Source organism: Mauremys mutica, chromosome 23 (genome assembly GCF_020497125.1).
Source record: "Mauremys mutica isolate MM-2020 ecotype Southern chromosome 23, ASM2049712v1, whole genome shotgun sequence".
Classification (NCBI taxonomy): domain Eukaryota; kingdom Metazoa; phylum Chordata; order Testudines; family Geoemydidae; genus Mauremys; species Mauremys mutica.
Window position 1 is genome coordinate 14093049 of NC_059094.1, and position 22073 is coordinate 14115121.

General features: G+C 51.2%; 1 protein-coding gene across 2 annotated transcripts; it reads left to right on the top strand.

Annotated features, from left to right (window-relative positions):
• The first annotated feature begins 530 nt into the window (after positions 1-530).
• NT5C1A (5'-nucleotidase, cytosolic IA) lies at positions 531-19526 on the top strand. 2 transcript variants are annotated; one of them, XM_044997892.1, is made up of 6 exons: positions 531-734; positions 11600-11767; positions 12805-12934; positions 14156-14278; positions 14999-15183; positions 15514-19526. In XM_044997892.1, exons 1-6 carry the CDS (start codon positions 594-596, stop codon positions 15877-15879), a joined length of 1113 nt encoding a protein of 370 aa, XP_044853827.1. In that variant the 5' UTR covers positions 531-593; the 3' UTR covers positions 15880-19526. The 2 variants fall into 2 exon arrangements, with proteins under 2 accessions (XP_044853827.1, XP_044853828.1); XM_044997893.1 differs by lacking the exon at positions 531-734 and adding an exon at positions 11230-11384.
• The last annotated feature ends 2547 nt before the right edge of the window (positions 19527-22073 follow it).

The following is a 22073-nucleotide window of genomic DNA, read 5'->3' on the forward strand; positions in this document are numbered from 1 at the left end:
GCTCTTCTCTGGACCCTCTCCAATTTCTCCAGGTCTTTCTTGAAATGCGGTGCCCAGAGCTGGACAGGATACTCCAGCTGAGGCCTGACCAGCGCAGAGGAAAGAGCCGCAGGAGACACGTTCAAGCCCCGCTTGCCTCCAGATTAGTCTGAGTCTCACCCCTGGAAGTGGACAAGAGGGGAAACAGAGGCACGGGCAGCACGTGACTGGCCCAAGGTCACGCCGTGGCGGCACCAGAAGGGGAACCCAGGCATCCTGCGCCCCAGCCAGGTGCCCTCCCCATTAGCTCGCGCTGCCCTGCCCTGCAGTACCGACCCCCCACCCCGGCGCGGGTTCCCAGCTCCCGGCCGGGCTGCAGGGCAGCGCTGCGCTGGCTGGGAAGAGCCCGGCAGGCTCCGGCGCCGCACGGGTTAAGCCAGCTGGCCCCTCCGGGCTAGGCGCAGGGCGGGCGGCCCTATAAAGCGCCCCCCCCCCGCCCCGCCAAGCCGAGCAGCGGGGCTGAGGCGCGCGCGCCGCTCCGCCGCGTCCCGGGGAGACCCAGCCGCGCAGCTCCTCGCGCTCCGGGCTCCGCCCGCCCGCTCCGAGCCGGGGAGATGGAGCCGGCAGCCGCGGGGAAAGGCTCGTCCGCGGGTGGCCAAGCGGCCGGCGGGGCGCAGGAGGCCGGGACGCCGCAGCGCTGGGAGGAAGCCAGGACTTTCTATGACAGCCTGACCCCTAAAAAGAAACCCAAACCAGTAAGAGCCTTTCCTTTGCTGGGGGGTGGGAGCGGGGGGGGGCAACCCCCAGGATTTGAGCCACCTGACACCCCCCCACTAACACCACCTGTTGCATCGTTCTGCTGCTGCTGCGATGCCCTTGCAGGCTGGTGCCCCACCTGGGAGGATGGTTGCTCCTGCCTTGCTGAGGACGGGCATGGAGCCCAGCGGTCTCCGGGCACGGAGCTCCCCGGCTGCAGGGCAGCTGCTGAACGCAATGCAAGATCCGCTGGGTGCATGTCACAGGCAGAACACACCGGATATTCCACCGTAGCCCAGGCCCAAGCTTGATCTGTAACCCCCCTTATCGTCCCCGCTGGGTACCGTTGCTGGAGGGTGGGGGACCCCCGTGCCCACCTAAAGGGGGTGGGTTGAGGATGGGTGACAGCCCTAACGCTGAATCTCCTGGCAGCTCCGGTTAATGTCAGTTGAATGTGGCTGCTTCTGTTCAATCTCATTTGTCTGAGCCCTGTGTTATCTAACAGGCACTGAGCTGGCACAGGTTTAATAATAGAAACTCCCACAACCAGCAGAACCTCCACAGGAACCTTGGGCTGGAAAACAAGGTGTAGAAACCCGCCTGCTCCAGTTACCTGTGGTCAGGAATAAACTTCCCTGCAAACTGCTTGCTTGTTAAATGCCCTTTCTACGGTTCTTGCACCTGCCTCTGGAGCATTAGGTACTGGCCACTGACTGAGAGAGACAAGGTCCTGGAGCCAATAGACCCCTTGTCTGGTCCAGTCTGGAAATTTCTGTGCTTATGGTCCTGCAGGCCTGTCCCCTGATAAGCCCTGAGTGCATGTTATAGGGGGTCCCAGCTAACACTTCTGTCTCACACCTGTAACCTCAGGTGTGAACTCGGACAGAGAGAGACTTCATAGGCTGGAGTTCTGTGGAGACCTGCCAGCTGTGGGCATTGTCTCTGTCAGACACGTTCCTGTGTGGAAATCTTGTTTGGTTCCTTGAATCCTGCAGATGGAGGATGGTCACTGGCTTCAGCCTTCACAGCTGTAGTGGGAACTGAGAGGGGATAATCCAGCCTGGGTTATAACAATGATCCTCTGCCCCTTTCAGGCAAGGCCCTCAGACAGCTTCAGCCATTAATGCAACCTCTCAACATCCTCAGAAGTAGGGAATTAGTATTATTATCTCCATTTGATAGATGGGGAAACTGAGGCATGGAGCAGTTAAGTGAGTTGCCCACAGTCACCCCCAGTCAGTGGCAGAGCTGGGACCAAAAGCCAGGAGTCCTGATTCCTAGTCCTCGGCTCTGGAAAACACTCCCTCTCTGACCACGTTGCCAGGAATCTTCTCTGTGGGATCTGCCATGACTCCATGCCCAGCTCATACTCCTGCCCTGCGGGCTGGTTTCAGGCAGGCTGGGAGGTGCAGGTGCCAACAGCCATGCAGAGAGCTTCCATTGCAGCTCTGTTGTGCTCAGACGCAGCTGGGCACACCCTGCGAGGCAGCTGTCACAGCCCATGATGAATGGGTGCAAGGCATTTCCCTGTATTATTTATATAGTGTTCTGAAAACCCATAAGCATCCCAGCCATCGCAGTGAACTTTAATCTGACCCCCGAGCGCTGGGGGGGGGGCAGGGATCTGTGGTCTGTTTAAGAGATATTTCTAGGTATCCGTAGTCTGTCTGTCATCTGTTCTGTCCCTCTGCCCGCCTGCTGCCTTCGCAGCCCAGGGGAAATGCCCGTCCTCTCTGCTCTTTGCTGGGAGTGGTCTCCATGGCAGAGCTGGGATCCTGGAATGACGCCAGCTGATCCCACAGCCCTGCTGCTTGTTGGATATAAGACCAGCCGAGAGAGACGGGTGAAGAGACCCGGCGGCATCTTCCAGTCCCGAGAGCGGGGGGGAGGGGGCTGCTGATGCTAGTAGTGAGCCCTTGATTTCCATAGCCGCGTGGGGCTGTAAACAGCTAATGGGGGTCACGGGTGCATTAAATTGGGCCCAGAGGCACCTAGGCTTTGAGGCATCCCATAAAGCATCATTCCATCCAGCCCCCCCAACCCCCTTTCTTCCAGGCCCCTATCTAGTCTCTTCCTCCCAATTCCACTCCTTTTCAGTGGCCTTCCCAGGGGGCCCCTGTCAGCTCCCCCGCCCCAGCAGTGTTGGTTCTCACTGCTGCCTTGGGTCTCCCTCCAACCACTAGGGCTGGCTCAGGAATTAGACCCATCATTCCATAATGCTTAAAATGCCTTTTAATGGCCTCAGAACCCTCTCCAGTGACACCATGTATGAGAACCAAGGGGTGAAAATGATCCATCTGTAAATAACGTACAGGACCAAGGCAGCCCCTGGGAAAACTCGTTTTCCCTTCAAGTGCTGCTCCCCTCCCCTCTCTCCTTAGTAGAGTCCCAGAGCATAACTGTCCCCTTGCCCCAAGTCAGGCTGCTCCAGCCTTTCCCTGCAGAATAAATCCTCCTCACCCTCCTCAGAGGGCTGATCCCTTATCCATGTCGCCAAAGGATCTGAACCCATCTGTCTTTGCTGCCACCTGGTGCTGATGCTGCCTGCCCTCCCCCCGACATACAACTGGTCCCAAGATGGGACCCTGAAACTAAATCCTCCTGAAGTGTTGGAGAAGGAGCTGGAATCCAGAGCTGGAGCTGGATGCAGATTTCACAGATCCCTAGCTCTCTAATGGGCCAAACCAGATCCAGGCATCTCTGAACTTGGAGGGAGGGGAGGGTCTGAATCCAGATCAACGTCTCAATTGTGTTTGGTCAGGTCCATCGCTACCCAGAAGCCTTTGAGAACTGCTCTGCAGGGGCTGATGCATGCAAAGTATCTGGAGATGGGAAAGAAACAAGCTCCAAAGGTCTGGGGGCACCTGCTGCGAAGGAGAGTCGGTGAGAGTCACTCACAGCTACGCAGTAGTGTTCCTGTTACAGTTTGGGGCTGGGCTCAGGGACAGCTGTCCCCTAAGCTCCTGCAGCTGACATCCCAGAGAGAGGGTTTTCCTGAGGGCGCATTTGCAATCCTCAGCATGACACCAACATGGCTCCAACCTCAGGTCATATTAATGTTTCATCATGTTTGTGTTCATCAATATAGGTCCAGATTCTCAGGTGGGGCAACCTGGATATTGTGACAGCCCAGTCTTGGCCGACACGCCAGTGACTGAACCGGCAATCTCCAGAACTAAAAGCGTGAGCTGCTCCAGCTTGAGCTAAAGCCTTCTAAGGGGCACTATGACCGACTGTGGCTCAGACACAGCCTGGGCCCTGGAACGCACTCTCGTCGGTGTTGAGTCGTACCAGCTGAGGCTCTGGCCCATAGTGTAGAAATAAAAACCACATTCATTCAGTAGTAACAATCAATGACTGTGTTACCTTAACACAGGTTTAAAAGAGAGCACGTTTTCATTCCCATGGGGAATCCGGCGCTCAGTTCCGCGCCCCTTGTGATCAGAAAGTTATTGACAAACTGGAGGGACTTCAGAGAAGAGTTAGAGAAACGATCCGAGGGGTTAAGGCACTTGCGAGGAAAGCATGAAACGCCTATTATGGTGATGGCCCGAATGGGGAGAGAAGTTTGCAAATATTTGAGAGGAGGACGAGGGATGACTTAGGCTGGCATGAGGGGTAGAACCAGGAGAAATGGGGGGAAATTAGGAAAGGGAAAATGTAGGGTGAATGCCCAGCGAAACTTCCTGAGAGTGAGATGGTGGAATCGGGTCCCAGAAGAGGGGAAGAATGACTAGTGTCTTGCCCAGTCCTGTTTTAGCTGTTCCAAGCAATGGGGCATTAGGCACTAGGGAACAGACACACCCTGGCTGGAAGGACCTTATGGGTTTTGTCCTGTCAGTGCCCATTCAGATCAGGCTGCCCGCTCCTGAGCTGTCCTCGAGATGCCAGGCTGGACACCTGGAGGTTCGCAGGAGCTGCCCAAGGCCATGGCAGCTGCCCACTGAGTGGCAAACACAAGATGAGCCATAGCTGCAGATACCAGTCAGGGCAGCGCTTTGTTCTGCAATGCTCCATTTTCCCAGGATGCCGTCTGCCTGCTTCTCGATTCATCAACTTCAGTCTCGCCTGCTCCTTGTGTACGTTTAAGGTGTTCGCTGTCTGGCTGTGTGGGACGTGTCTCCCTCGAGCTGGGATTTCCCCTCAGTTCCTGTGAAGTTCAGGGATCTCTGCACGTTCCTTGGTACCAGCATGGGAGCCTGCACTATATATATCCCAAAGTCCTGTAGCTTTGCTAACTGGAAGTCATATCTCCGGTCTGGGTTTTTGGTGGCATCCAGGATTTCTGGGACTTGGCCATCAACTCTTGGAAGGGTATTTAGGACTTGTAACCACAGCAGCACTCATGTAACAGGATTAGGTGACCGGATTAGAGGAGTGCCATCTGGTGCAAGGTTTGAAGCTGGCTTTGCCAGAAGGGATCGCTTGCAATTATAAATATGAAGGTTGAAATACATAGACTCCCTGGAAATCCTGGCAGAATTGTCTCAGCCCGTCATCCTTTTGAGGAGGATAAAGCAGAGCTGGGTCTTTCAGATGAGACCTTCGTTCTGCCTGTTCTCGGAGGACGTTAACGCTGTCTTTAAGAATATGTGCCCCCCTGCCCCCTCTCCGGGATCCTGGCCAGAATTCCTGCACTGAGTGCCAGTTGGCCATCATTCTCCACCCAGAGTTGGCTGCATTTCAGCGGGGCTGAGTATACATAATCTGAAGTACTGTGGGATGAGAGGCACTATAGAAATATACAATATTATTAGTTTTAATCATTCCCCCCGCCCATCATTTCTCTATTTTTCTTTCTGTGTTTGAAGTGTTTTTATTTTAACGTAACTCTCTGTTTATGGCTAAAGCTTTTCTAAGAAAATAAAAACTGCGCGGGAGGGTAGGGGCGACTGGTAAGGAACGATGGGAGCTGTTGGCTTGCTCACTACATAACCGGTGCATCCAAGGAGATAGAAAGCGCTGGTATAATGTGTACAGATGTGATTGTACAAACCCCAAATCACTGAAGCTGCGATAGTGGCTTAAAGGAAGCAGGTACTTTCCAGACCGCTAGCGCAATGCCGGCTTGGGAGGAGGATTAGACATAGAGCTGCTGTCCCCAAAGGTTTAAATCCCCTTTTAGCATCTCTCTGCATTGCACTGTTTGCTGATGGCTAGTGCTTCCTACCTGGTTGCCCTTCTGTCCTCGTCTTAAGATGCTGAGTCCAGACATGAACAGAGCCCTAGAGCACAGCACCATCTTCCCCTTCACTATCCGCCTATAATATTTCTCTTAAGCTCTTTATTAATCCTCCGCTGATGGAGCCTTTGGGCTGATCCTCCAGTGGCAAAGGAAGAGGGTAGATCATCTGACCTATTTTTTTTTTAAATTCCAAAATGCAGAATTCAGTTTGATCCAGTGCAGCAAAGCCCCCGAGCTGCTTTCCAGACACTGTTTGATGAACCGGCATTAACTGACCTTGAGTAACCTTGAACATGGCTCTGAGGATAAACAGTGTTTATTCTGAACTCTCCAGTCTCCTGGCCCCAAGGGCCCCCACACCGGATGAAGGTCACTGAAGGTCACGCTGGGGTGGGATGCTGCAAAGGGTCCCATGTGGTCTGACAGCACATATAAAGTGTGGCTAGGCGGTCGCTAAAGAATACAACTGTTTATTAGGAGGAGAGGCAGCGCAGTCTAGTGGTTAAAGCGCAGGAGTGGGAGTGTGGACTCCTGGGTTCTTTTCCTGCCTCTCCCCCAGGATTGCCATATGACTGTGGGCAGATATCTTACTCGCCAAGCCTTGGTTGCCCGTCCGTAAAGTAGAGCGAAGAGCTGACTTCCTCCGGACTGGAGGGTGGTAAATAGAGCAGGTAAAAAAATAATCGATGGAACAATCTTCTATTAAAACCGCAGTTTTATCAAAACGGAAATGTTTCTTGGGGAATGGGCTGGTTTTGTGACACTTCTTGATTGGGGGCGGGGGGAGCTGAAACATTTCAATAGTGCCACTTTGATTTCATTTGGACTTGTATTAAAATGTGAATTTAAATATTCTGTTAATGTGATGTGTATACAGGCCACTTAATATTGCAATATAAAAGTTGCATTGAAGTGACTTATTGAAACATTTAGTTTTTTACCCCCAAAATTTTGATTTTTGGGGAGCATTTGTCTTGTGGGAACTTTAACATTTCTGACTTTGCTCTGAACTGGACCAAAATGTTATTGTAACTGTCGGCGTCTCCTGCAGAAGGGGAATTCTGCTAACTGACCAGCATAAATTGTGACGCTCAATTCATCAGCATGTACGGTCCTCCTATGGACAGTGTTCTAGAGGTGCAGAATATTATTTAGCAGGAGTCAACAGGATTCAACAGGGTGGAAGCGTGGTGCTGGACAGCTCTGCCTGCCCACTGCTACAAAACAGCAGGGGGATACGCCAGAAATGTACGGTGGGATACATTCGGGTATCTGGCTTAATGATCCATTTCTTGCTGCGTTGATTACCGGTACCTCTGAAATTTACCCCTTGGGGGGGGCTGTACCTTTAAATAGCAAAGAGAGAACCTGGAGCGTCTTGTAAACAGCTACGTAAGACGAGGGTGTCAGTGGCACATAGACATACAGGCAAGGTGTGCGCAGCACAGGGATACATGCATGTATGACAGCAGAGGCAGATTTCTCTGTGCCATACCATGCCAGCCCCAGCTGGTACGTGGAATGGCTTTCCAGAGCCCCCTGGGTTTGTCTGATCAAACTAAGTTGTTGTGACATTCACAACACTGACCCAGTTTCATCTTGCAGGAAATTCTTTTCCTATTACTGGAGGATGCGTTTCCCTGCTGTCCGCCATGTACCAGGAAACGGACACACATGTCCTATAACCCGACTTGGTTTACCCAGAAAACTAATTTAGGTAATAACAGCTGTGCCCCTGAACTGGATTAACTGCCAAAGGCTAGTGACGACCTGACCCGGGACCTCTAATAGTTATTAATTAATATCTTAGCTCATAAATGACCCATGACACTGGAGTTATTAATGCAAATTAGAGTTAAGAGCTGGCCCATGACTAGTTAATAACTGACTAAGGCCCCCTGGGTAACTGATCTTAAAATGGCAAATTTGCTACTATTTGCTACATGTGAATTATGTATTTGGTGTGCTGTGCTACTAGGCCAAAACCCTGGGCTAGTGGGAGAGAATGAATTCTCCCCTCTATCTTAGGTTCTTGTATGGTCCCCATGACTGTAATACCTGAGGTCCTGGATAGTCATGCCAGCAAAGCCCAGGAGAAGTCATTTTAGGGAACAACAGTCCAGGCACATCCCTGCAGAACAATTGATCCCAAATCCTCTCCGGTACATCTGTGAAGCTCGGCGTGCTGGCGAGGAGAATTTGTCCCATTGTTTTAGCTATATTGAAAGGGTCCTGTTGGTTTCAGGTCACTGCCCTGGTGTACGAACACTGCTTAGGGACACTTGCACTGTTTATTGTCTGCAAGGCGGTTTTCTGGGCTGTATAATTACCGTGGGCCAGCCTGGCCGCACCTGCTGAAATCGCTCTGTTTGCTGGCATTGATCCTGCAGAGAGAGGAGTAGATGGGTTGTGTTAATGCTCTGAGGCAGGTGACTCTTCATCCCAGCTGGGTGTGAGGGAGGTGGGAGTGACTCTCTAGGGGTGGGAGAGGATCAGGGCTGAGCAGGCTGGAGAAGGCCCAGGCCTTACAGAGCAGCCGAGCCTGCCGAGAAGGATTGAGCTAATCTTTGTTCTCGTGTTGCTGTTTTTAATAAAGTCAAATGCAGGGGGGCGGGAGGGGGGGAGTTTGGACTTTGCAGAGCGTGTGGACTGTGTTTGTATAGCAGGCTGGGAATGACACCAGCTCACCTGCCTATACCAACAGCAAAATAACAGCAATATTGGTCAGGACACCCTCGTAAACAGGAAGCCTAGAAATCAGAGCTGAAATAAACAGAGAGTAACATTGAAAATCTCACCCTTACGCATTTTTGGAAAAGGTTTTTAGGCACCTAAGTGCCTAAATCCCATGGGAGGTGCCTTTGGAAGTCTTGCTAGCTGCCAGTCTGAATTGCTAGATACCTGAATCGCTTTGAAAATCTGGCCCTTAAGCACATCACTTCCTAAACTCCATTGGCTTTCAGTGAGACTTAGGCTCTTAAATGCCCAAATGACGTCTGAAAATGGGACTGAGGCACTTAAATCACTTAGGCGCTTATGAAAATTTTTCCCTTACTGGGGTTGGGCCCATCTAACACACTGTTCCTTACTGTCTGGTTTCTAGTTTTCACTGTCTCCGTATAATAACCAGTACCCTTCGATAGCCCCCAAATCTTAACCTCTGGCCATAGGTTTTCATCCAGGTTCAGCCCCCCAAACCTCTTTACATGAAATCACAGGAAACTGCATGCCGCAGTTCACTGTCCACACGCACTCACCTTTCAAATCAGCTCTGATAACAATGGAACCGTGCCCTTCGCTGGTGCCTCACGATAAGCAATAGATTGTTGTAGCCTGGCCGTGTCATCTCTCTCTAATATTGACTTAAACTAATAATTCCGAAATAATCTAACAAAGAGTGGGATCAGTCAAGCCAATGCACTCAGCATAATGCATCAGTAATACCTTGCAATCAGCTAAACTGCTGTGTCCCGGAGCACGAAATCCCTTAGCGTATGCCTCTGTACGTGCAAGAGATGCCAAATTCAGATTTTCGACGCTGCCTTGGAAACGCAGTGGGCCCAATTCTGCTCTCAGCTATGCCGCTGCAACTCCACTGATGCTGCTGGAATTGCGCTGGTGCATCTGGGAGCAGGGTGTGGCTCAGTCTTTCTCAGGACAAAGGAACACAAGAGGCTAGATTGTTCCCCAGCGCCAACCTGATTTATTGTATTGGGTTTGTTGCCAAGGAGTGGGTCAGAAGTCCATGGTGGTGGCGCTGTTAGCCACAGCGTGCTCAGCTGTTGTCTGACCTAGGATTCAGAGATTCTCTGCCAGTTCCAGCCCTCTCCCCGTGCAGATCCTCTCTGCGCTGGAGGGAACTCTGAAGGTGTTGGGGGCTGTCTCATTTAAAATTTCCCCACCAAAACAAAGAGGCCAGGCTGCTTTCCCTGTCTCAGGTGGAGTTCTCCTCCTCCTCCTCCTGGACGCAGCTAAATCATGAGTGGCAGAGATGACTTATTCCCAGAGGCCATAAAAATACTGCTCAGGAGCCAATGTGTGCTTTCTCTGCGAGTGCACAGAGTCACAGGCTTTGCTGCAGCCGAGGAGGGATCAGCTTTGTTAGATTCTTGGCAGCACATTGCTGGGCTGCCTGCAGAAGAGTCACTGTTCAGGCTTCGCTTCCAATTGTTTTGTCAACCAGCGAGTTGCCGCAGAGGAGCCATTGTGCTTTTGAGATGCCACAAGCACATCACAACTTTGCTTCTGTGGCTGGCGTGAGATTAATATCCTCTCTCCGACTCAGAGCTGAGAGTGTAAACGCCTCTGGGGGGAGATGGTGTCTTCATCCCCTCAGCAAGGTGCCAATCCCACCTCCAGCACCATAAACGTGCCAGGGCCCAAGCCATGCCTAATGGAAGTCCATGACAAGACTCTTCTTGATTTCTTCAGTAGGGTGTAGCTCAAGCCCTTAAAGATTAATAACGATTGCTAATCAATGGTGGTTTGGCTTACTCTGGACTTACAACACCCGTTCACTGCCCTCCATCCAGACACAACAGCCTTCCTCAGGCGTTTTCCAAGCATTGCCGGCACTGGCTGGTTTTGAAGCCTGGGACAAAGTCTTTATAGTATTTCAGTTCTGGCTGACCCAGCACAGTCTGTGATGGTTTCTTCCCAGTGTTGATGGGAAGCTGCAAGCATTGCCACTGCACTGGGTCAAGTGGTTTTCCGAACTCCCTCCCACAATGCAGTGCTTAGTTTTAAAATTACACTTGCATCAACAGTGCTGGGGACAGGTGCCCCATGAATGCCAGAATGACAGGGGAATGGGGAGGATACTTCTATCTGTCGAAGTTTTGCAGCGTCACAGGAGACACAGCAGCTATTCTGTTCATTTGATGCCCCTGCCATAACTTCATAGTTTGGTATAGACACACCCTAAGGACCACATTATGCCTGGTATAATCAGGTGCCATTCATGGTCTTCAGCTGAATTGCACTCATGGACACCAGGTCTGAATCTGGCCTTTAACGTCAAAGGACACTAGATGCTACATAAAACCAGGAGGCAAAAACCCATCACATTCTATGCAAGATGGCCCCCAGAGTTCCTTCAGCTGGAAACATGGAGAGTTTTTCAGCAGTTGAGTGAGTGCCAAGTGACCCCTGATGAAGAGTGCAGGGAACGGAAATGTCTCGGCTCAGAGGGGCCATGGGACTGAGGAGGCTTCTCCTAGAAACCTCTTAGCTCGGAGAAGCCCCAGAATGCAAGGAGTGCAAATGTCCCGGCTCAGAATGCACTCTGGAATGAAGTGCTGACAAGCATTGGCTCCCTGCCTATAACCTTAAAGCAAGCAATATCGATTTGTGCGCGATTCCCAGCACACAGTCAAGCGAAATGGAGGCAATCTGTCTGTGTGACTCTTGGGCCCAGAGGGCTGAGCTAGATGGAGTTTAATCGGGAGTGAGAAGATTGGGATGGGTTTGTTTTTAATAGACACATGCCCTACATTCTGATCTAGAGAACGATCCAGAACTGATGTTCCTAGACTTTGGAGAGGGGTGGACCTGCTGCTCCCTTTCTGGCCTGGCATTTGATGATACCCCTACATGCTGGAACCAGGTCCATAATCCTGTGACCAAGGATGGAAAATGTATGTATTAGTGATGCAATTTCTGTCTCTCTCTGTCATGCAGCCAAAGCCTGAGAATGCAATAACAATCGCAGTCTCCTCGCGGGCTCTGTTCCGCATGGAGGAAGAGCAGAAGATTTACACAGAGCAAGGGGTGGAGGCATATGTGAAATACCAGCTGGACCATGAGAATGAACCCTTCCTACCTGGCGCTGCCTTCCCATTTGTCAAGGTGAGCACCATTGCTCCAGCCCCCTGAGATCCTTTGCTAGGGTGACCAGACAGCAAGTGTGAATAATCGGGACCGGGGGTGGAGGGTGGGGTGGGGGGGTAATAGGAGCCTATATAAGAAAAAGACCCAAAAATCGGGATAGTCCCTATAAAATCGGGACATCTGGTTACTCTTTCCTTTGCCTTTCCAAACTCCCTTACCACCAGAGCAAGGCACAAGGACTTGGGCTCATGGTGTCCTGGATAAAACTGAAGGTAAACACCAACCTTAGAGAATTCTGCTCTCATCACTCTGGTATCAATCCAGAATAGGTGTAGTGGCTACAATGGAGCTACTCTGGATTCCCACTGGTGTAAGAGAGCAGAATTCAACTCAAAGAATCTAGAAAACCGAGGGAGAAAAGGAAAATACTCTGAGAAAGCTTTAAGGGTAGTGACTTCCACTGAACAGCACGGATTAGAACTGAAAAATTCAGTTTAGGTAAAATTCTTCCCAACTTCCGGCTTTTCAGATGTGCCCAAGGAGTCATGAGCTGTCCTTGTTTTGTGTCATGTAGAAGATTTGATTAGACTCTTCCTCTGCCTTTTGAGGGCCATGAAGGAAGGAGATACAGGTACTCTTCTGACAGGGCGGTCTTCTCTGAAAGCGCCAGAGCGTCAGTATTTCAGAGAGAAAGCAAAGGAGTAATGGATGGATGGATGGAATATTGGCAAGAATATTGCAAGGAGTAGCTAGTGCTGTCAAATTTATTTTTAAAAGATGAGAACTTAGGAGACACATGCATCATAGGGAAACAAATTGCTAACTCTCTTGAGGGACATACCTAGATGGGTTCCAACCAACCTTTCGTATCTCTGTTCATAGCTACACAGACAGTAGTAGAGGGCAGAGGGGAACACTTTGACTATAAGCAGATAAGGCCACATGTAAATCAGTGGGCATCAGGTTTCAGCTCTCTCCCGCCCACTTCTCTTGTTAAGGAGCATATGCCTGAGCTGGTGGCTAGATCACTCTTCCCTCTTTCTTTGATCTTGTAGGCCCTTGAAGCTGTCAACACTCAGTTGCGAGAGCTCTACCCCGACAGCGAAGAACTCTTTGATATTGTCCTCATGACCAATAACCACGCCCAGGTTGGGGTCCGCCTGATCAACAGCATCAATCATCACAGTAAGCACCGAACGACCCTGAGCCAGAACCACTGAAATGACCTGGGAGCTGGTGGCCACTGGGTCTTTGGTTAGTGGCTGTGATGGTGGAGAAGCTGGAGGGCAAAGCTTTATCTTCTGTTCCCCCTGCTATTCTGTTAAACCACCCAGCAAGCCCCAGTCTCCTGTGGCTTAGACTAAAGATGGTTGTTAACGAACCCTCTCCAATCTTCGAGGGTACCAATCAAATGCGATCCAGCTCTGAATCAACCTTGGTTCTGGTTTGGTAAATGAGGATTTGGCAACATCAGCCCAATTTTGGGCCATCTCTTCTTGGGGGGATTAAGCCAAAATCAGAGCTTATGCCGTTTCTGGGCACTTGGATGGAACGAGACCTGGATCAAACCACACTTGGGTACTTTCCAGGATCGAAATCCATCTGATGAGGTTCTGCCAAACTCAAACCAACCTTGATTTTGCCATATGCCTAGTTTAGATCTGAGTTCTTGGAGTGAATAACCCTGGGAGTGGAAGGAATGATGGGAGGGTATAGAAGCAGTATAATAATAATTAGCTCTTGTCTAGCACTTTGCATCAGTAGATCTCAAAGTGCTTTACAAGCCGGTCAGTGAGACTATCCCATTTTACAGGTGGGGAAACTGAGGAAAGGGGTAGTGAAGTGATTTTCCTGAAGTCACTCCGCAGGCTAGTGGCAGAGCTGGGATTAGAGCCCAGGCCTCCTGAGTCACAGCCTAGTGTCCTGGCCACTAGGACGCCCTGTCTCTATGTAGGTCAATATTGAATCAATACCATGTGCCCCCTTTGGGGCTTTCCTGTGTCTGGGAGGAGGGTGGCTCACAGGAGGACACTGCTAAGTGTAGTGTGGTGCAGGGGCTCGGTGAAGGGGTTACTGACAGGTGTCGGGAAACAGGTGGCAACAGCTACTAGGTAGAAGGCGTTGTGTCCTAGCAGCACTGCTGTGCCAGCATCTGTGACAGGGCTGGCATGAGCATCACTGTTGCCAGCAGCCATGGGGCCCCCACCCTTCTGGTGGCCAGGCTGCCCTGGGCTCATTTCCCATCTCTTTCCTCTGGCTTGGCGTCAGAGCGGGAGCAAATCCCGAGTCTGGTTCACTCCCCCACCAGTGGCAGCTGCTGGGCTCCCCGCACACCATAGGGCTGGATAACAGCCTGGGCCCTTGCTGGCCCATCCCAGCTAATTTGGTGCATCCGTCCGTCCTCAGATCTGTTCATCGAGAGGTTCTGCATGACGGGAGGGAACAGCCCCACTTGCTACCTGAAGGCCTATCACACCAACCTGTACCTCTCCTCTGACGCCGAGAAAGTGAGTGAGGCCATTGAAGAGGGTGAGTCTGACGGTCAAACCCTGGGTGGTAGCGGGTGGCGGGCACAGCCCACATCACGTCGCTCTCCCAGAGCGACATGAAGACCTGCAGCCCCGGGATCTCCATCCTCTGGGTCTGTGCGGCAGCTGGGTAGTGGGGGCGTCCCACACCCTGTCTCCATCACAGCCCTGCCCTTGCTGAGGTGAGGGGGGACCTCTCGTTCCCATGGAGACAACAGCATCTGCTGAGATCTATAGCTTCTCAAAGGGCAGGTGGGCTGCTCTCCTCAGCTGGCTGCTGGAGGGATACTGACTCCTTCCATGCTGGTGGGAACGGCCGAGGAGCTGAAAGCACCTGTAAGCTATGCAGCGACAAATGATAGAAACCGATGTCAATTCTGCAATCTTCACCTCCCCTCCCCCCACATCCCAACTAAATACTAGATCATACCCAGGGCTGTGAAGCAGCAGGGCAAGGAGGGAGGCTGGCACCTAAGCAGAGCACTAGATCCTTCATCCAGAGGCTCATGTCTTCACCTAGGGATCTAAGTGCCTCTGGCTTTCCTAAATCCTGATGTAAGGGTCCAGACGCAAGTGGCCAATGTAAGGACCAGTGTCGGCGTGTCTCTGCTCTGCGTGTGTCCAGTTCTGTTGCTCGGCTCTGCAGTAGGAGGACCTGGAAGCACAGTGGGAGGAGACGTGCCGCCTGTCACTTTTCTTTCTCGTTCCCCCCCACACAAAGGAATCGCTGCGGCCACCATGTTCAGCCCCAGCAAAGACGTGAACGTGTCGGAGAACCAGCTGCGGGTGGCGTTCGACGGGGACGCCGTCCTCTTCTCGGACGAGTCGGAGCAGATTGTGAAGGCGCACGGCCTCGACATGTTCTTTGAACACGAAAAGGCTTACGAGAACAAGCCACTGGCCCAGGTATGGCCAATCGCCCCCCTGACACGCTAGCCCCAGGAACCCGTTCTGGGGCAGGCAGCGCTGAGAACTGGCTGACTCCTCCAGCAATTCCCACTCCGTTAGCCCTGAGCACAAGCCGAGGGGGCAGAGCGGGATGAGGCTGATACTGGGTTTCCAAGGAGATGGCTGTGAAAGACAGGGGAATTCAATGGGAGTTAGGTGCCTAAAGTCCTCTGAGGATCTGGGCCTTGGTCCCTATATGCTTGGCCAAGACAGGGCCTTTCCCAAAGCATGGAGGTTGGGGAAGGGATGAAGGTAGTTATGAATGACAGTGTCTCTTTGCTTGGGTAGGGGCCGCTGAAAGGCTTTCTGGAATCCCTCGGGAAGCTGCAGAAGAAGTTCTACTCCAAGGGTCTGAGACTGGAGTGTCCGATTCGCACCTACCTGGTCACTGCCCGGAGCGCTGCCAGCTCTGGGGCTCGGGCCCTAAAGACTCTCCGCAGCTGGGGACTAGAAACTGACGAAGCCCTGTTCCTGGCAGGGGCCCCCAAGGGGCCGCTGCTGGAGAAGATCCGTCCGCACATCTTCTTCGACGACCAGATGTTCCACGTGGAGGGGGCGAAGGAGAGTGGCACCATCGCGGCCCACGTCCCGTACGGCATAGCGCAGAAGCAGAGGCGGATGGCGCAAGAGAAACAAACCAAGAACAGCAAGTAGCGTTGCTGGTGGTGACTGCAGGTGCTCGCTGGTTGGGTAGCTACCCAAGCCATCCCTGACCAGGGCACCATGCATGGATTGATATCCAAGTCTGCAGGGGCTGAGCGTCTTTGTTGATTAGTATTGAAGCTGCAGGTGCCTTGTCTGGGTGGGTTGAAGGAAAGGTTTCCTTTTGCCTGTGTGTGTTGCACTTTATTGACTGTCTCTGACCCTCCAGCCCCATATCACCCTCCATGTCCCCTGCATAAAGGTAGGAAGGGTCAACCAAGGCCTAAACCTACCTCTGCTACCTTTGCTCCTGCATCTCAGCATCAGCCATTGCTGACTTGTGCCACATTGGCTGTCACCTCATCTCCACACCTGCCTCAGAACCCTCATGCCTAAGCCCAGCACCAGCCATCCTGATCCTGCTATGCCTCCTCTGTGTTTCCAGGGCCCATAAAAACCCAGAGGTGCTCACGCTTAAGTTTTGCACCAGATGTTGACCACAAAGCTTGGAGAACTTAATCAAAACTCAGCCAGACTAGATAAGTCTACAGGAGGGGGGACCTTGCATTGGACAGGATCTGTGAGAACAGGGCTCCCCTTCTGTGGATCTTATATTCCAACCCAATTTAAATTTTTGGTGCTCATTTAAAAAAAAAACAACAGGGAAATTCCCAGTCCAAGAGCTTTGATATATTAAAAAAAAGAAGTCAAGGCTGACAATGTGTTTCAGTGGAATCCAGCTTACGTGCAGGAACAATGATACGCTATTGATACAAAACATTTACAGTTTTAAATTTTAAACGGACTGGAAATGAGGTTAAGGGATGCAGCCAATTTCCCACCGCTGTTGCTGCACCCACCCAACCTTTAGTTTATCCACTAATGTTTGGGAAAACAAAGACTGGTCAAACTCTAGATAGGAAAATCTCAAGCCCTATTTCCTAGTCAGTGTTTTGGGCCAATATGCTATGGCCCACATTTGGGTGCTACTGTTAGATACCTAAATCCATAAGTGACACCTGGGAAAAAAAGGCATCTCAAGCTGAGCATTTGAAAATTGAGCCACATAAAATCAGAAGCCATTTTTCAAAATGTGGCTTCCTGACCTCTGGACCTGGGCTGAGAATATGTGTAAGTTGAAAGACAGTCCTAACCTATGGTGGGTGGGGGGAGAGACAGACACTTTCTTGAAATCGACAATTACATCAGCTGAGAATTTGAGCCTGAGTCTTTCGTTAACCACAGCAAAATTCAAGTTTCATTCAAACCGAGGCCACTGTGCAATTGATCATCCTTCTCCTGGTACTTTCCTAAAACCTGTGGTGTCTCCTGAAGTAGAAAGATGCTGCTTACACAGTGGGAAAGAATTAAATCCCCAATTCCGAAAGGTTTCAGAGGGGCAGCCGTGTTAGTCTGATGAAGTGGGTTCTAGCCCACAAAAGCTTATTCCCAAATAAATGTGTTAGTCTCCAAGGTGCCACAAGGCCTCCTTGTTGTTTTTGCCAGTTCAGAAAGGAATCAGTCAGAGAGCTGTTCGGAAAGCAGTGTATGGAATTCACTCAACAACATTCTTACGTGAAGGTGCAGATTGGAGGAACGATAGAAGGTTAAAGATCATTTTAAAAAATACTCCTTCCCTGTGAATGGTGGTCTAGGTAGCACAGGTAGCAATGCCCATAGTTAAGATTGCCTGGCACATACCATTATAAGACAATGTTTTAAATTGCTTATAACTTTACCAAATTTGGACCATTTCATCGGGGCTGAAATTTTCCACATGAGGTGGCTGCCTCTGGCTGACTTTTTTTTTTGCACATTTTCAGTTAAAACGGTTTGACCATTTCCAAGGATGAGATTAGGGCTCGGGTTATTATATATCGACTGAAATAACATTAACAATCAACCATACGCTTCACCACTTATCCTGTTGGTTTGTTCCTTGCACTAAATCCTGCTTGGACAATGAAAGCACTGGTACGTTTTTTTTTTAAATCTTGTTTCTCTGCTCAGTTTCACGTTGAGATTCACTCTACTGCCATGCTGGGGTTGCAGACACCTCAGGGGAAGGTTTTTAAATCCAAACCAAAAATCTTTAAAGAAACAAAATATCACAAAACCATTTCTATTAATATTCAGTTTTATGAAAAGTAGGAGGCGGTTCGGTTGGGATCAAAACCGTCTGACAGGGACCCTTCCAACTGGCCTGTCAGGATACATGCAGGGCTTCCATGTAAACATCCCCAAGGTGCTTCCTGTAGATTGGCATTGACTGACATCTTTGGAAGTTCTGCCAAGTGCAAGCAGTCCAAGTCCGATCTTCCCCCAAGTCTAGAAGATGACATTGCAACAGGAACTAGTAGTTGTAATGAAGAGCAGAACAGTCCGCTAACATTTATGAAATTGTATCTGTCTGGGTCTGGGACTTGTTGAAATATTGGTGTGGGGGCAGGGGGAGTGTGTGATTGAACATAGCCATCTGTGTAAGTGTGTCTGTGGGAGAGTGATTGTAATGGGTGGTCTTGAGTGTGTGTGTTTGAAAGAGAGAGATTGTCCATGGATGCGTGTGAGTGTGTGTGTGTGATATCATATACTTGTCAGAGAAAGAGAGATTGTCCATGGTGTGTGTGTGTGTGTGTGATATATACTTGTGTGTGTGTCAGAGAAAGAGATTGTCCATGGATGCATGTGTGTGTGTGTGTGTGTGTGTTTGTGAGTGAGTGAGATATCATATACTTGTCAGAGAAAGAGAGATTGTCCATGGTGTGTGTGTGTGATATACTTGTGTGTGTGTCAGAGAAAGAGATTGTCCATGGAAGCCTGTGAGTATCTGATTGTGTGTGTGTGCACACGTGTACGAGAGTGTTACTTGCGGGGGGTGGGTGAGCAAGAGAGATTATTTAAAAGCAGCACTCTATGGTAGCGAGAGCTTGCCACGCTCAAAAGAAACCCCAGTAACGGGGGTTTGACCTGCCTGGCAAGCAGACCCCAGTTCTAAGCTGCCTCTAGCTCTGGGAAAGAGCCTGTGCCCAGTTCTGGAGGCGACATGGGGAATCACAGACTGTGCGATGCCAGCACCACGGCCACCAGAGGGCTGCGTGACTTGCACTTTAATTTTGTTTCCAACGCTTAAGACAAAAAAGAGAGAGAAGGAAATGCAGAGGGCCAGGAACGAGTGTATTGGGCAGCTCCTGCTTTGCCTCTCCCCATTCACTGCCAGCACGGGGCAAGTACATTCCCTGCTTGTACTGGGGGGAGGCCCCAGGAGACTCCGAGAAATGAGGACTCCCCACTGTAGTGCGTGGATCCTGCCGGCATTGAATGGGTTTATTGCCCTACTCATGTCTGACCTTCACCGTACAGTTTTGTCCATAGTGCTTCCTAGGGTGCACCATCACTGGCTGAACTGGATTTCACTGCTTTTGTGGCTTGCTTGCTTGTGTCCGTCTGTCATCTCCTGGGCCGGGATGGATTTTCCATCCTGCCAGCAGCCCCCTTGAAATGATCACCAGGACTCCTAGCTCATCACACACTTGGATGGCTTAGTGGCATTTCTTGCATTGAACCAGCAGCTAGTGGGCCCTCCTGGCTGTTGTGTGGGTTTCACTCCTGTGTCCTCTGATGGTTTTATCTGTGACTGAACTGCTGTAGCCATGGAAATTCCTATGCGTGTTTGTCTGTAATAAACTACAGCTGGTACTACTCGTTGTCCCCTGCTGGAATCCTTGGGGGCAGGGGGGGCGGGTGTCAGGGGATGACAGGCCACAGAAGTTCTATTTGATTGCCAGCCAGGAAGGGGTTAACCCCCCGCTTAGCCCCTCCTAGATGTTTTAGTAGAATAAGGAGGCAGGGCTGGGAATCCCAGGGCCAATCAGCCACCCAGAGGGAAGGCGGGAAATGGTTTAAAGCAGCATTCTGGGAGCTGGAGAAGCATCGGGAAGCGCTGGGGCTCTCCAGGCAGTGGCTGGAGACGTGGTGTGTAACCCAAGGTGCTGTCTCCGTCTGAGCAACAATCTTCTGCTGTCATTTGGACTCGTGCCTCAAACCCTGGATAAAAATATCACTTGGCAAAAGTCTTCCATCGAGCAGACGCTCCACCAGTCGTCAGAGGGGGAGGGGGAGAAAAGGCCTGTTGGGAGGAGATTTGTTTAGAAGCACCAGATTTGTCTGAACAGCACCATTGTAGTTAATGTGAGCACCACTACCACTGCCCTTGTCTAAGTACAGCGTCATCGGCATAGGCCAGCCGAAAGCATTAGTGGAAAGCATTCCTATGTATGCTTGTTTTTAGTGTGATTCCTTTCAAGCATCCCTCCCCAGCGCTGCATATTCTCATACCAACCGCCTGAAGCTAATTAAACTACACAACTGGGAGTGCTCAGAGTGCACTAGCAAAGCTACAGCTGACGTCCCTGCCGGCGTTCAAGATCTTCCGGTCTAAACCTCCAGCCTTGGAAACTGCATTGTGCAGGTGGACACCAACAGACAGAGCTCCAGTGAGCTCAATGGTCCCCACCCACATGGCGCAGCATGCAGGAGCAGGGCCCAACTCGACAACAAACTGACGAAGGCTCGGGAGTGAATGGGCTGCAACGGCAGGCATGTCACTGAGCAGAGACGGTAACTGCCACTAGACCCATGGTTTTGTGTGCAGAGGGTTAATCGTTATTCCACTGCCTGTGTCTCATCTTTAGAGCATCAGAATTCATGGGGGCTTTGCAACAAACCTATTTTAAAAAGGGACTCTGCAGAAGACAAGATTGGGGGTGGTGGGGAAGCAGATTGATGATTACGCTGTCAGTCATACGCTGTCAGAACAGATGTTCGCAAAATAATCGGTTCTTAGCATGTTAATAGGCTAAATGATAAGCCGGCGGCGGTGATGAGACTGGAATTGAAGGTGAAGATTCTGGTGAGGCTCATCCCTGAGAGTGAAACACCACCGATGTCCAGCGGTCCATGAGGTAGTCAGAGGACCGGATCAGGCCTAGTTCTAGTCCTGGCTCTGCCACTGGCTTGTTTAAGATACAGGCAAACTGAGGGGAATATTTACCTACCCCCACGTGGGCTGGGGACATAGATGTGATGCTTGTAAAGCACTTTGAGATCCTCCGGTGAGAGGTGACGCATAAAACCAAGGTAGAGCAACATGTAACCTGTTTGTTCTTTGTACCCCTGTAGCACCTCATGGCCCAGGACCCCCTTGCGCTAGGTGCGGTGCAAACACTAAATGACAAGGTGGGCCCTGCCCTGCGGAGCTCACCATGTACGTCATGGAACTTCTGTCTTCACAAGCGCCCAGTGACCTGTGGTTCTGTTCGACGGCTGCTTGCCGGTGTAACTCCATGGCCTTAGGCGAGCTGTCAGCTGTAGGACATCTGACCTAAAAGTGCAGCCCTCTACTGGCCTGAACGAACGGGTCCCTCTTTGTTCGCTCACTGCAAAGCCCCAAAGCTCTGTCTGGTGTACGGCCACGGAGGGGGCAGAGTGCCGCACCGGGAGCGCGGGTTACACCGGGTGCACTGTGCTATCACATGGCAGGGGCATGTCCTCAAACCCACATTAGCTCCCTCTAGGCAGCAAGTGCAGAGAGGGGAGTATGTGCATTGCAGCAGCCTCTAATGCAATGGCCAGAATAGCGGGGAAAGGCCACCAGGCCGCGGGCACCAGCTTTCAGCACGAGCAGGGCTGCTGCCAGTATCCAGGCAGCCTGGCCATCTCGTTCCTTTGATGCGGCTATTTATAGCAGTGCTTGCTGATGCCTCAGTCGGGGTGCCCTCAGCCTGAGCTCGCGTGGGTTGGGCTGGGGGTGGAGGGTGGGAGGGTGTCACCTGTGGAGCCAGGTCACGACCTAGCATGTGCGGAACTGCTTGGTGCAGCAGGCGCAGGAAACCAGTTTCTCCCGCTCTGCCAAGAATCGGCTCAGGGGTGAGTCCAGCTCGGAAGGAGGATTTACCACCATCCTGTAACCGGCTTCCTCTGTAGTGCCCTTGGGAGAGAGCCAGGGGGGTGGACAAACTGTGATGCTTCTACCCCGCTCAGTCCCGGCCTGTGCGCGGGGTGATCGTATTTGTGAACAGTCGGCTTAGATGGCATCAAGCTGACCACGACTCAGCTGGGTGTAGATGTGTACAGCCTGGCGTCCACACCGTTAGATAATAACCCTTTAGCGACCAGACTGAAATCAAACATGGGTGTGTGTTTTTTTC

Excerpts from the sequence above, each read along its gene's own strand:
- NT5C1A (XM_044997892.1), top strand. The coding sequence starts at position 594 with ATGGAGCCGGCAGCCGCGGGGAAAGGCTCGTCCGCGGGTGGCCAAGCG. Across the intron at positions 735-11,599 it reads CTAAAAAGAAACCCAAACCA|CCAAAGCCTGAGAATGCAAT; the intron begins GTAAGAGCCTTT and ends TCTGTCATGCAG. Across the intron at positions 14,279-14,998 it reads GAGTGAGGCCATTGAAGAGG|GAATCGCTGCGGCCACCATG; the intron begins GTGAGTCTGACG and ends CCCCACACAAAG.